Here is a 14,861-nt window from a genome sequence, read left to right as displayed (position 1 = left end):
GGTGCAAGTGCTATTATTGCTCCCTTTATAGGTTTACTTTTATATTTCTTATATGCATTTTCAATTTCTGATCCTTTGTAGTTGTTCCTCCTCCTCCTACCAGTTCTGTTAATGATCCTGTTTTTGTTCCTGCTGAATGTTTTCTGTTCCATAGTTCTGCTCATACTCTGCTATTTTTCATTCTTTTGCCATTGATTCTTTTCCTTTTTCCGATTCCCCTTCATATTGTGGTTCTGATGCACTGGGTTAAATAAGAAAATCATGTACCACCCTTGTAATTATACCATTTTTCTTATAACGTTCTGTACTGAAACAAAATAGCTTTTTTTTCTGCCACATTTATCTGTTTTCACTTAGTTTTATAAACGTGTTCATCACTTACAGTGTTTTCTTATATTACCAGTGTACTTCTCTTTCAGACATCGAGCAACGGTCGCCATTCTGTTAGAATGACTGGCGTCAGTACCATTGATTTCCGAGTAGGATTTTCCAACAAACCAACACTAGACTTCAGTAAAACCTCCAGCAGACCTATACAAGGTTGTTTATTCCTTTTTATTAATATAGATTTGAGTAATTTAAAAATGATACAGTAAGATGTCCATCTGTCTTTCTACTTATATGTGCTCCAGATGTCTGGATCAACACAAAAGAATATCATGTTTTGGAATGTGCTTTGTTTGTTGGATAAGACGTTGCCATAATCTTCTATGTTTGCTTTATTTGAGTATTTCTCTGATGTGTCATGGACTATTTCCCCTTCATCCTTCAGATTTTCCTGCATGCCTTAAGTATTGTAACATTTGTATGAGTATGTTAACTTTCTGTATTTATAATAAAATAAATACATAGAAATAACCAGGACGTAAAGTCCAGTATTTAATAAGAAACCCTTTTGCTTCCTGCGACCAGTACATACCAATGTACACTGCCTAATATTGGTATATTGTAGAGAATCTGTCTATTTTATCTAAAGAAACCAGATTGGCAGCACTCTAACCTAAAGTTATCATTCCTACAGGGATACCCACATATGTACTTTTGAATACAAAAGGCCTCAGTTACCCTGCTAAAGTTGAACGCCTTGAGCTGCTGACTACCTCAGGAAGTCTACTGAAGACTCTTCCTATAAAGTATTACCCAGATCGTACACCATATGAGATATGGAATGTAACTGAGTTTGTTCCTCCAAATGAAGCTTTTTTCATTAAAATAATCGGTTATGATAAGGATGATTATCTTTTCCAAAGAGTATCCAGTGTTTCATTTTCAAATATTATTCCAGGTAATATTCTAAACTGATTTTCTACCTTTTCTCTTTCCTTCATTACCTTTTTCATATTTTTGCCATTTTCTCACCATTATGTCCAAAATTGTGACTTTTTGGACCAATCCCTGGAGCACTTGCACCCATGCTTGCACCCTCTTGCTCTAATAAATACACTGCTGCTGAATGCAGGCAAGGCAATATACATGAAAGAAGCACTGGTCCATGAGTTTAATTCTAGAGAACGAAGAGTTATGCCTATGGGTGCTAAGCACGCAGCAGGGTGCAATGTCCAAAACACATGGTGCTTTGCACCCATTTGTTGCACTAAATATACCAAAAGCTGTCACAAAACAGGGTTGCAATGCTGGAGTCTTTAAGAAAACCAGTTCAGAAATGCAATGTATATTCTCTAACCTATATTTTTGTCTTCTCTTCTTTCTGCCTTTCTAAATTTGTAACAGACAGTTTCTTTCTTGCCTTTTTAGCTGCTTGTTTCTGACATATCTTGTCTTTTTTTCCCCTCCTATCAGCTGTTACTTACTAATAATTCATAAGGATATGCAGTGGACCTGGAAGGTATCACAAGTTAATATATTACTGCAAAAATACTATATCTCTCTTGATATTAAGAGTTCTGCATTAGAAATTGTCATGGAAAAACACACCTGAATTATCATGCCTATTTTATCAACATTTCAGAGGAATGGAATAATAGCTTTGTCTGAATAAATCTGTGTGTTTCTGTATAAATACTGAATTTCCTGTAGTAGGCTAAAATACCGCATTGATGTTGCTGCAGGTGCTCCAAAAGTATCAATGCCAAAAATAACACCGGGCTACTACTTGCAGTCTGGCAGTGTCCCATGCTTTGTGGAGAGTCTTATACCAGTAACAGTGCGTTTTAGCAAAAATGGAGTCAAGCTTGGTACTGACCAAAAGTTTAGGTAAGCACCAACAATGAGGTATGAAGTGGTTAATTCTAGTTCTTGCAGTGGAAAGACAGTCAAGTTCTAAGCCATGATTTTTCCATTCTGTATACTCAGTATATATGGGATTGCTGTTGTCTTTTGAAGTACTTTTATTAGCTTTATAGTGTGTGCTATTATAGTGTATCCTAGAATGCTCAAATGTAGGAAACATAATGAGCACAATGTAGGAAATGATGCTGACAAACAAATATCAAAAACAAACAAACTAACTCACTGCTCTTATATTCATTGTTGGATATATGATTATTCTAAGGCTGCTGTATATGTTTATTTGCTGTGAGCATTGCTGTCATGGCACCAGCACAATGGCATAAAAGTTCCAAGACAATGAACCAGTTTAGTCAAACTCCCTGCCATAACTGGGTTGTCTAGTGACTAGTCCTCTGTAGGTTTCTTTTTTGGAACATCTTCTCATTTTAAGTGGGAGAGATGTGCAAATCTATTGGCTGTTGTCGCTGTTAATTTCTGAGATATGAAAAAAGTCCTCAAGAAACAGAATAAAAACAAGAAAAACAAGAAGTATTTAGTAAATTTATACTTACCGTAATTTACTTTTCCCTTAGTCCCTTCGGCAGCAAAATACCCCCCCAAAATAAATCCTTAAGCATTATCTGGTGTATTCTTGTTTATTCACTATGGTCTGTTGTCATTAACCCTTTTTTATAGGTTGGTTTTAATTAACTTTATTGTTCACTTGTCCTACCAAAAGGGAAAGGAGAATAAATCTCAACGTTAGCGTTGCTGCCGAAGGGACTAAGGGAAAAGTAAATTACGGTAAGTATAAATTTACTAATTCCCTTACGTCCCATACGGCAGCAACGCTGAGACTTAGCAAGCAAAAAGGGCGGGATCCGGTCACACCGCCTTCTGGATAATCTTTCTGCCAAAGGAAGCTTCCTGAGAGGCTAAGACATCCACTCTATAATGTTGAATGAAAGTGTTTGGAGCACTCCAGGTAGCTGCTCTACAAATGTTTTCCATTGAGACATTCGCAACTTCAGCCCACGAGGTGGAAACATTTCTTGTAGAATGCGCTCTGACACGAAGAGGTGGCACACGGTCATCCTTGATGTATGCCATCTGAATGATCTCTTTAATCCATCTGGATAGTGAAGTTTTGGACGCTTTACAGCCCTTGTTTTTTCCTGAAAAGGAGACAAACAAACTTTCATCTCTCCTGAATTCTTTGGTGCGATCTGCATAAATCTTGATTGCCCTTCCCACATCCAAGAGGAGAAGTTGACTAGAGTCTTCATCTGTTGTTTGCGTGATGGATGGAAGAACAATCTCTTGATTAACATTAGTCATAGAGAAAACCTTGGGCCTAAAGGTGGGAAGAGGCCGGAGGATCACTCGATCTGGAAGAAAGGTAAGGTAAGGTTCTCTTACTGATAAGGCCTGAAGTTCCCCTATTCTCTTTGCAGATGTAATGGCAACCAAAAACAGGGTTTTAAACGATAAACATTTTAAGGAACAATCTTCTAGAGGCTCGAATGGACACTGGGTCAGGGAGTTCAACACCAAGGATAGATCCCAGGGAGGACAGGCGTGGAGTCTTCTGGGACGAATTCTAGAGATAGCTTTCACAAATCTCTTGATAAGGGCCAAAGATGACAAGGACTTGTTAAACAGTGCTGAAAGGGCAGAAATCTGAACTTTGATGGTGTTGACTGCCAGGCCTTTATCAAACCCTTCCTGGAGAAATTTAAGGACATAATTGATCGAAGACTGATCCTCCACTTGATTATTCAAGCACCACTTCTTGAAAGTTCTTCATACTCTGGCATAGACTTTATTAGTGGCCTTCTTCCTAGACTGGATCAGAATGTTAATAACATTTGGTGCCAGACCCTGAGATTCTAATATGGCCCAATCAGTCTCCAGGCAGTCATCTGAAGGACCTCCAGATTTTGACAGGTTAGGGACCCCTGTGTCAACAAGGAAGGAATCTGTGGCAGAATCCAGAAGTTGTTCCGAGCCATCCTCCACATGAGAGAGAACCAGCTCCTCTTGGCCCAGAAGGGAGCTATTAGAATGGCGTTCACCTGTTCCTGCCGGATTTTCTGCAGGACTCTGGGAATCATAGGCAACGGAGGGAAGATGTAGACTAGGGGAAAGTCCCACTTGAATGACATAGCATCCAGGAAGTCTGGCTGGTCCTTCCTGTATAGGGATGCAAAGGTCTGAAGCTTCCAGTTGCTCCTGGTTGCCATAAGGTCGATATATGGGAGACCCCACTGTCTCGAGATCTCCCCGAATATGTTCGGGTCTAAGGACCATTCCCCTGGCCTCGCGAAATTCCTGCTCAATGAATCTGCAAGAGTATTGAGTTCCCCTCTTATGTGTACTGCTGATATCTTGGGAACATTCCTCTCTGCCCAGGTGAGAATCCTGAAAATCTCTCTGTTTAGGATAACTGATCTGGTACCGCCTTGCCTGTTGATGTATGCCACAGTTGTGGCATTGTCTGATAGGACTCTCAGACCTTCTCCTTTCAAGTGTTGTTGAAACGCTTGGATGGCTTTGAACACTGCCTTCAGCTCCCTGAAATTCGATGACATGGAGCTTTCCATCGGATCCCAGAACCCCTGGGCCATCTGATGCTCGAAATGGGCTCCCCATCCCAACTGAGAGGCATCGGTGGTTAGTATCGCCCAATCCGTCTGCTGGAAGGAAAGACCCCGAGAAAGATTCTCCTTCTTCAACCACCATTTCAGCTGTATCTTTGTCTCTCTGGACAGAATGACCCTTGTATCTAAAGTAGAGATTTTCTTGTCCCACTTTGACAGAATTTCCATCTGCAGGGGTCTCATATGGAATCTGGCCCACGGTACTGCCTCTATGGACGATGTCATAAGGCCTAGAATCTTCATCAGATCCCTGAGAGAAGATGAACTGTGTGTCAGAATTCTGTGGACTTCTTCTGAAATCCTGATTATTTTGTCTGGGGGGAGAAAAACCTTCATCTCTACGGAATTGATGTGCAACCCCAAGAAGCGGATCGAGCGTGAAGGAGTTACTGATGACTTCTCCCAGTTGATTATCCACCCCAGACTCTGGAGCATCAAGACTGTTCTGGTCAGATGTTTCTTCAGTAAAGATGCTGAAACTGCCACAATTAGCCAGTCGTCCAGGTACGGAATCACTGTGATTTCCTGTTGCCTCAGAACTGCCACTATAGCTGCCACAATCTTGGTAAAGATACGGGGGGCTGTGGTTATACCAAAAGGCAGGGCTGTGAACTGCAAATGTCGTAGAACTCCTCTGATGTAAACTGTGATACGCAGAAATTTCCTGTGAGCACTGCAGAGAGGAACATGGAGATACGCGTCTTTGAGGTCTAAAGAGACCATATAATCTCCCCGATCTAAGACATTTGTCACCGATCTTATAGTTTCCATACGAAAGGATCTTTTTTCTATAAACTGATTTACGAACCGAAGATCTATGATCATTCGAAATTTGCCATTTGGCTTTGGAACCAAAAAAACTTTTGAATAGGTTCCTAGGCCCTCCTCTGTCTGAGGAACAGGCTCTAACACTCTGGAGGCAATGAATTCCATAATAGCTTCTTCCAAAGCTTTTTGTTGTATTTGTTTTAGAGGAGGCGTAATTCTGAATTTTGAAGGAGGAGTCGAGAGGAAGTCTATCCGATAACCGTGTGAGATCAGACGAAGAACCCAAGGATCTGAAATTGTTTCTTTCCATTGTGGAAGAAAATAAGCAAGTCTCCCCCCCACCGGTAGGGAGTCTCTGGCGTCAGAAGGTGTTCTTTTTCTTTTGCGCGAGGGTCCTATCATTGTTTTTGTCATTTCTACCGGAGAAAGTATTTCTGAAGGAGCGATAAGGCCGAAACGAACCCTGTTCAGACCTGTTTCTTGGTCTTTGGGACGCGTTTTCTCTTTTCGGAGAATACCTTCTGGACCGAAAAAAGAAATTCCTCTTTCTGTTTGGTTCCTGTGGGAGACGCTTCCCCTGCTTAGAACCAGAAATGGCCTCCAAAAGCTTGTCTAATTCGGCACCAAATAAATGACCAGGCTCAAAAGCCATGGAACACAGGCTATTCTTTGAGATGACATCTGCCGACCAACTTCTGAGCCACAAGGCTCTCCTAGCTGCAGATGAAAGCGCCATAGCCTTGGCGGAAAGTTTAATGCTTTCAATGGTAGAATCACAGAGGAAATCCACCGCAGAACTTATCTGAGAAAGAGATTCTAGCAAGGTATCTCTGGACACACGGTTGTCTATATCCTCTCCCAGTTGCTTAATCCAGAATTTGGCAGAGCGAGCAACTCCTGATGCCGCCAGCGCAGGCTTACATAAAGCCACAGCTGTAGAATAAGAGCGCTTAAGTAGACACTCAACCTTTCTATCCATAGGATCTTTCAATCCTGACCCATCCTCCACTGGAATAAGTGTTTTCTTGGACAATCTGGCCACAGCAATGTCTACTTTAGGAGGTGCCTCCCAAATCTTAAGCTCCTCCTCCTGGACTGGGAAGAGTAATTTATGTCTCTTAGTTATGGATGGAGCTTTCTCAGGACTCTTCCATTCTCTAAGCATAAGCTCCTTCATGAGAGAATGGACTGGAAAGGCTTTAGACTTCCTTAATGGCTGGGATGAAGAAGCAGCATCAGAATCCCCTCCCTCCAGGGAATCTATGGTAGCTTTTACCCTTTTAATCAGCTTAGGAGTATTTTCAGCAGGAAAGAGATACAAAGCATCCTCTTCTTCGGAAGAAGAAGAATCCCCGTCAGAGTCATCCAGGGACACCACATTAGGGGCCATCTGAGCAATAGGCAGAGGATTAGTAGAAGGACTCTCCACAGTAGTATTCTGTCTGAACTGGGAGAACATTTCCTGCATGGTGGACTTTATAAAATCTTTCATCCACTCAGATGGAGGGCTAGGAGTATTTCCTCTTTCTTTATCAGCCAAATACTGCAGGCAGGTAACACAAAATCTCTTTGTATAGCCATCTGGTAACTGATCCTCACAAGCTCTGCATTGCAAGTGCTTATCCTTTTTATGTCTCTTAGATGGGGGCTCATTAGTAGTGGACATCTGTAAAACAATAGAATAAAACAGGGTTAATACCCTAACCCCAACAATAACTGAAGGAGGGCACTTGATCCAGGGTTTACCTTTAGCCTAACTCAGGAGGCTGCAGCCTTAGACAGAATAGCAACACTCTCAGTGTTAAAAAAGCACACACAACGTCTAATAGGCAAAGTCAGAAAGCAACTGACCATTTAAATACCTGAAGCCCCATAGAACTGCCTCTGCAGCGATCACGGAGGGCGTGTGATGTCATCAGAAGGTGCCCAACCACCTTCAGAAGCACTCCCTTGGGTAGCGCGTCATCTCTAGGCGCCGCCTATCCACTGAAACTGCAGACGCACATCCAGAAGCGCCTCATACACGCGCAGGTGCACATCAGCGCTTCCTGAAACGTTGCTCCTGGAACGAGCGGCGTGTCTGGGGAAGCTCTCCTGTACTCTGTTCCCCTCATGGAAGTAGCAGTCGGCCATCTTAGGACAGGCCTCATGGAAGCAGCGGTCGGCCATCTTGGGACAGGCAAACCCCCTGGCTGCATAATGTGGATAGCCTACCGAATACCTAAGGGCTTCGGCCCCCGGCACTTAACCCCTTGGGTGCTGTGCCTATGGTCTACAAGCCCCCTTGGGACCTGGAAAACCTGTAGAAAAAAGAAAAAAGAATATTGGGATGAATACACTTGCCTACCGCAGGTAGGAAAAAAACACTATGGTCTGTTGTCATTAACCCTTTTTTATAGGTTGGTTTTAATTAACTTTATTGTTCACTTGTCCTACCAAAAGGGAAAGGAGAATAAATCTCAACGTTAGCGTTGCTGCCGTATGGGACGTAAGGGAATTATTCAGTCTCAGTTATACAGTTTAGCACTTGTGTTTTTTTGTCTGAGTTGATAAAGGAATTCCTTTCTAGAGAGTCTGTTAATGCAAGCTGGGAGATTGCCAATGTTTCTGTGTCGGATGAGGGCTACTATGATTGCTATGCTTCAAGCAGTGCAGGGAATGCCCGGGCTCAGACTTTCTTAGATGTAAATGGTGAGTATTATTTGTTTCTATCTTTTAAAGACTAATATATATATATAATCTCAAACTGTCCCTCTGAACATCTTCTGGAGTTATCTCAGTACAATGATTTGACCATAGTAAGTACAGGTATGAGATGCATTATCTGGAAACCCATTATCCAGGAAGCTCCAAATTATGGGAGGGCTATCTCCCATAGACTCCATTTTAATCAAATAATTCACATTTTTAAGAAGGATTTCCCTTTTCCCTGTGGTAATAAGTTATCTAGTACCCCAACTAAGAAAAAAAATAATTTTTATTGGATGCAAAACAATCCTATTGGGTTTATTTAATGTTTAAATGATTATTTAGTAGACATAAGGCACGGAGATCCAAATGACAGAAATAACCCCAAGGTCCTGAGCACTCTGGATAACAGATCCCATACCTGTAGTATGTAATATGTATGTATGGAGTTATAACCCCCCTCCTAAGTGCAGGAATGCTTGTTAATACACATTATACCATAAAAGAAATCTGTATCTTACTGATATCTCTAATACTAAGCAACAAAATCTCATTTTACTTTAGAACCCCCACCTGTAATTAAGGCCCCTTCCAATATCACTGTCACTGTTGGTAAAGGGGCCATCTTGACCTGCGACGTAGTGAGCACAGTTCGCTTTAATTTGACATGGCTGAGAAACAACTTAGATTTGAAGCATATGAACCCCTCCAAGCTTTCTATACTGAGAAATAATTCACTGGAGATAAAAAGTGTGACTATAGATGACGGAGGAGAATACAACTGCTTTGCATCAAATGAAGGTGGCACTGCTACAGCATCAGTTACTCTCATAGCTCAAGGTAATGTTCTTATAATTTTCAGGTACATTATATAAGCAGAGCCTGACACACTATATGAATCCAACTGGTTACAAAACACAACAAATATTTACTTGTTTTTTGATTTTTTTTAAAAATTAGTGAAAATTAGAGAAACAGTGAAAATACACAAAATGCAAGGAAGTCAATGGGCATTTTTTACAGCAACTTTTTTGTGCAAAACACATTGGAGCCAATGGATTTTTTTGTGTGACTTATTCAGCAGAACTACATTGGAGTCAATAGGGGTTTTATTTGCTGCAATGTTTAGTGCACAAAACACATTGGAGTCAATGGATTTTTGTTTGCGGCCACTTTATCTGCACAAACTACATTGGCCACAATGTAAAGTAAAATACATTGGAGTCAACTGGCATTTTCTCGATGTGCTCACAGTGAAATTTTGATGGAGTTTCATGAAAATATTCACCATTGCGGAATTTTGCCTTGTAATCCATGCCTGCTGAAAAAGTATCCAGTACAGATGTATTACCTTTTCTATTCAAATCATCTATATATTTATTGAACGTGCAAAAAATCTGAACCCAGGGCAACAGCACTGACATATTAGATATTGGGCCATCATGAAGAGAAAGAAATACAAAATACAAGCTACACCTGCAAAAGTCTGTTTTGGTGGACAGGATCCCCTACGAGCAGTACTGAAGGGGAGTTAAACAATATTATCATTCAGTAAGAGCTGTAATGCTCAATGTACTCTGATTTGGTCTATTTATATGCTGTGGCATTCTTTTGAGTGTGGGTAATTGTATTCCATTGTTCCCAAAAGTAATCATTTCTATTTTGCCTTTAAAGATCCTCCAAAGGCAGTTTTAGAGCCAAGAAATGTGACTTTTACTAAAGGAGCAGAGATTAAGCTGAAATGTTTGGTGACTGGCTATCCAACGCCGCATATCATTTGGATGCACAATGACATGTTTGTTAGATTCTCCAACAGGTGAGCCATATTGAGTGACTGACATCTGATCATGTCATAAAAACTCAGAACAGAATTCTTATTAAAAACAAAGTAGAAATATGCAGAAAGCGCCTGATATGGTTCACTTTTGTCAAACTGCAAGTATTTTCCATAAATTCTATAACTATAGCAGCCTTCTGAAATGCCTTTTGAGAGGCAGTCACAGGTGTGCAATTTATTTTCTGGAAAACAGTTACAGACATTACATTTATTTGTGTTATTTCGTGCCAAAAACTACACAGCTTTAAACCACTGCCTGCGAGCAGACTAAAAGCAAAATGCTATATTTCCTTCAAATTTCCAATAAACCAAGTAAAGAGAAATGTCTACAACCTTTCTAAAAATAGTTTTTTTTCATTCTTGGCCTTTGTATATAGAAAACCTTCTACGGCATTAACTATATATTTGCATATCCCCTGTTGGATACAAACGCAGAATGATTTTTAGTGTGTGATTCTTCTTTCTGAATTATTAGACCTTAATAACACATTCTCTGTTTTGCAGGTATATAATAACACACAATGGTACTTTTATTATTAAAAATGCTGTTGAGAGAGACTCTGGGGTGTACAAGTGTTTGGCTACAAATGCTGCTGGTACAGATCATCAGACTTCAGTTATGGTGTATATTGGTAAGTTGGAATCCATTTTATAGTTCACTCCTAGTACAGAGTGTGCTAATCTCTCTCCTTTCTGGAGTCATTCTGCCAATTCTCACTATACTGTAGTCCCTCTTGTAATAAAAAAATGCACAAGGGCAGTTGCCCAGATGTTAATCTTAATTTAGCATCTAGTATGCCCAAATTGTCTGGAAAAAATGCTCATTTATGATTGTGAGGTGCAGTTTTAGATGTGAAAAATGATTCTGGCAAAAATAACGGCAAATTTACCTTTACCAGATTTTCTTGGGGATGTGTGCTTAGTGCTGGAGAGTAGCTGTTCTGACACTGACCTATAGGCCAGGGTTTAAAAAAATTTCAGGATATTGGCCAAACTCTGGATAGTGCCATTTATGGCCTTGTTTACTGTCCCCACCCCCAATATTATAGTAAGTTAGGTTGCCTCTATATTGCTAGCTCACCACCATTGTGGCTTCTTGCAAAGTAGATATACAAGCCTATACAAGCTTGTGGGAGACAGTAAGGAAGCTTTTGACCAGTCTGCTAGATAGACAGTAGGGTCCATTTATATACAAATTTAAACCTGGGCAGTAAACCATTGCAGCAAATCATCTAATTGGTAGCTGTGGGATACTGTCAAGCACAATTTTGCCCAGTGTTTATAAATTACATTTAAGTGGCTGCTTAGGCAAGGCTAAAACTGCCATCTGAACCAGCAACACCTTTGTATAAGCTTGGCAATAAAGCAAAGGTAAAATATTCTGGGCTTAATATTTTGATTAGACAAAGTCAAAGAAGAAAATAAAAAAATGATGCTATAATGAAAACTATAATAAAACTACCACTTGCAGTATCCTCAGTAAACTAACATGCCATGGGCTTGACAACCATTTTCAATATAAATTAGATTTTGAATGTATTTTTAATAAATAACTAGAATGTGTATATCATTATTGGTGTCTTTCAGAGGTCCCACAAGTCACTGCTGTAAAAAATGAAATGTTGGTCCCAGTTGGATCTGAAACAACCTTGGCGTGCAAAGCAACAGGAATTCCCAGACCTCTTATCTATTGGTATAAAGGTAAAAGTACAGTTGTGTAGCTCTAATTCTCGTTGGTATTATATCATTATTAACAGTAAGCCTAATGTGCTGTTTTGTGTCACGCAGAAAATATCAAGTTAAGCCCATCAGCACTTATTACTATTGATTCTCTGCTGGGGACCCTGAAAATTAAAAACACCCAGTTTTCAGATGCTGGCCATTATGTTTGCATTGCTGTCAATGATGCCGGGAAAGCAAATGGAAAAGTCTCACTTAGAGTTGGCTGTAGGTATTTACTTTTAATTTCAGCTGAGGGTTATTTATTGCCTTCACAAAGTGGAAGGGTATGCTATTTATCATTATAACACTCTCTATGACACTAACATATTTCATAGCCCTGTGTGCAATAACCTTGGGAACAAATATAGTGAGAAAATTCTGTGAAGGATTAGACAGCCGATTGTTGGAAAAGTCTTTTTGCCCAAAGATTTATAAGGCACAAGGAAAGAGTGCAGTGAACAGGATATGCATAAAGGAATCTGTCTAATTACCAGCTGCCTTGGGACATTTGGTAGCTATTAGCCTGTGCTTAACTGTGGGGGCAGCGTTAAGTACCAGCCTACAAAGAACATGCATGTTGGAAGCTGTAAGAAGTGAGCCTCCGTGTATTTATGGTCATACCAGAAAAGTCTAGTTTTTAACATATAGGTGAAGTGTTTAAAACTTTAATTTCCTATATATAAAACAGAAAAAAGTGTGCACTCTTTTAATAAGGTTACATGCCTAGGTGCAGGAGTATAGAACAACATGTAACACTACTCACAGGTCTTAAGTAGAAAACAAAACATAAATTTATTGGTTCAATAAATTTATTTTTTGCTTTTCACTATATACAGTATATATATATCAGGAGTAAACAGCATTAATTCTTTCCTTTTTAGCACCCCCTGTATTTACTCAGACACCAGGGGATGTATCGATGGATATTGGATCTGATGTGTCACTGACTTGTTCAGCTGAGGGAATCCCAGAGCCAAAGATAAAATGGAGAAGACTGAATCACACATCAGAATCTTCCAAACCACTCTCCTATCAGTACAACAGTCAACAGAAAGCTGGAACTCTACAGATTAACAGTAAATCAGCAATTGTAAAATTGTACAACTTGTAGCCGTCACCCTTTTTTTATTTGGCCTGGAAACTTAGCCATTTGGTCAGACAGAAATGTGAATCCTGTGCCATAGGTGGAGGGTGACTTTTTTGTTTGGGGAGGCTAAATATGGTCCATACATGGACTGACCTACAGCTGATGTGAGACTTAGTGGATTCGCTGCTGGTGTAAAAAATTAACCTCCCAACTACCTCTTGCGGTTCCCACTGACTCCCATACTGTGCAAAAGTGCGGGTGGGGGTGCTTTTTTTAACCCTAAAATGCTTAGGATGTAAAAGCATTCATACATGCACTTCTGTTAGGGGTCCTCTATACATTTGTGTTTGTGTTCAGTTAGCTTCAAGTGGTAGTTCACCTTTAAATTAACTTTTAATATGATGTAGACATTGATATAATGAGACAAGTTGCAATAGGTCCTCTTTTATTTTTAATGTTTTTTCTGTTATTTAGCTTATTGTTCAGCAGCTCTCCATTTGGTGTTTCAGCAGCTATCTGGTTGCTAGGGTCTTATTTACCAGGTAGTGGTTTAAACAAGAGATGGGAATATGAATAGTTAAGGGGCCTGCATGGAAAAATAAAACTGTAGCTTCACAGAGCAATACTTTTTGGTCTGTGACCCTCATTTGAAAGCTGGAAAGAGGCAAAAGCGAAAGGCAAATTATTAAAAAACTATAAAAAATTAACTAGGAAGACCAGTTGCAAAGTTGCTAGGAATAGGCCATTCTATAACATACTACAAGTTAACTTAAAAGTGAACCTCCCCTTTAGATGTGTTTAAGGTAGCTTTATAGAGAGAGCAGCAGCAGGTACTGACATCCCACGCACGTTATATACAGTGAGACGCAGTCTCTATATACAAAACCAGCACATTTTATGCAGTGAGACGCAGTCTCTATATACAAAACCAGCACATTATATGCAGTGAGACGCAGTCTCTATATACAAAACCAGCACATTATATGCAGTGAGACGCAGTCTCTATATACAAAACCAGCACATTATATGCAGTGAGACGCAGTCTCTATATACAAAACCAGCACATTATATGCCGTGAGGAGCAGTCTCTATATACAAAACCAGCACATTATATGCAGTGAGGAGCAGTCTTTATATACAAAACCAGCACATTATATGCAGTGAGACGCAGTCTCTATATACAAAACCAGCACATTATATGCAGTGAGACGCAGTCTCTATATACAAAACCAGCACATTATATGACGTGAGACGCAGTCTCTATATACAAAACCAGCACATTATATGACGTGAGGAGCAGTCTCTATATACAAAACCAGCACATTATATGACGTGAGGAGCAGTCTCTATATACAAAACCAGCACATTATATGCAGTGAGACGCAGTCTCTATATACAAAACCAGCACATTATATGCAGTGAGACGCAGTCTCTATATACAAAACCAGCACATTATATGCTGTGAGGAGCAGTATCTATATACAAAACCAGCACATTATATGCAGTGAGGAGCAGTCTTTATATACAAAACCAGCACATTATATGCAGTGAGGGGGGGTAGGGGACACGGCTGACTGGGGCACCTGCAGGGCCCCTGGGGCGGGAACCTCGGTGGGCCCTGCACACCCCAGTCCGACCCTGCTCCACTGTAACTAACTAGAAATGAAAAAAAACAATGACAAAAGTAAAAGAAAAATAGAAAGTGCAAAAAACCATAACAAATATATAAAAGCACAATGAGCTTTGTCAGGGGGAAAAGTTAACTTAACCTCCATCTGTTAGGGTAGGGGATAGGGATATTATAGATATCAGGTGACAAAAAACTATTTAATTTAAGCTAGTGGGTCAGTCTTTAGAACATATAAAATAT

At 40.1% G+C, this 14,861-nt stretch overlaps 1 protein-coding gene across 2 annotated transcripts in view; it reads left to right on the top strand.

Annotated features, from left to right (window-relative positions):
- The window catches only part of hmcn1 (hemicentin 1), a 133,855-nt gene that overhangs the window by 21,166 nt on the left and 97,828 nt on the right, over positions 1–14,861 (top strand). For both annotated transcript variants that reach the window (XM_012961441.3, XM_031901072.1), the window contains exons 7-16: positions 420–540; positions 1,022–1,285; positions 2,070–2,214; positions 8,227–8,348; positions 8,910–9,185; positions 10,020–10,161; positions 10,687–10,814; positions 11,770–11,883; positions 11,971–12,129; positions 12,786–12,980. In XM_012961441.3, the coding sequence (XP_012816895.2) occupies positions 420–540; positions 1,022–1,285; positions 2,070–2,214; positions 8,227–8,348; positions 8,910–9,185; positions 10,020–10,161; positions 10,687–10,814; positions 11,770–11,883; positions 11,971–12,129; positions 12,786–12,980 (1,666 nt within the window). The remainder of the gene's footprint in view (positions 1–419; positions 541–1,021; positions 1,286–2,069; positions 2,215–8,226; positions 8,349–8,909; positions 9,186–10,019; positions 10,162–10,686; positions 10,815–11,769; positions 11,884–11,970; positions 12,130–12,785; positions 12,981–14,861) is intronic.

Source organism: Xenopus tropicalis, chromosome 4 (genome assembly GCF_000004195.4).
Source record: "Xenopus tropicalis strain Nigerian chromosome 4, UCB_Xtro_10.0, whole genome shotgun sequence".
Taxonomy (NCBI): Eukaryota; Metazoa; Chordata; class Amphibia; order Anura; family Pipidae; genus Xenopus; species Xenopus tropicalis.
This window is presented reverse-complemented; position numbering and strand designations above follow the sequence as displayed.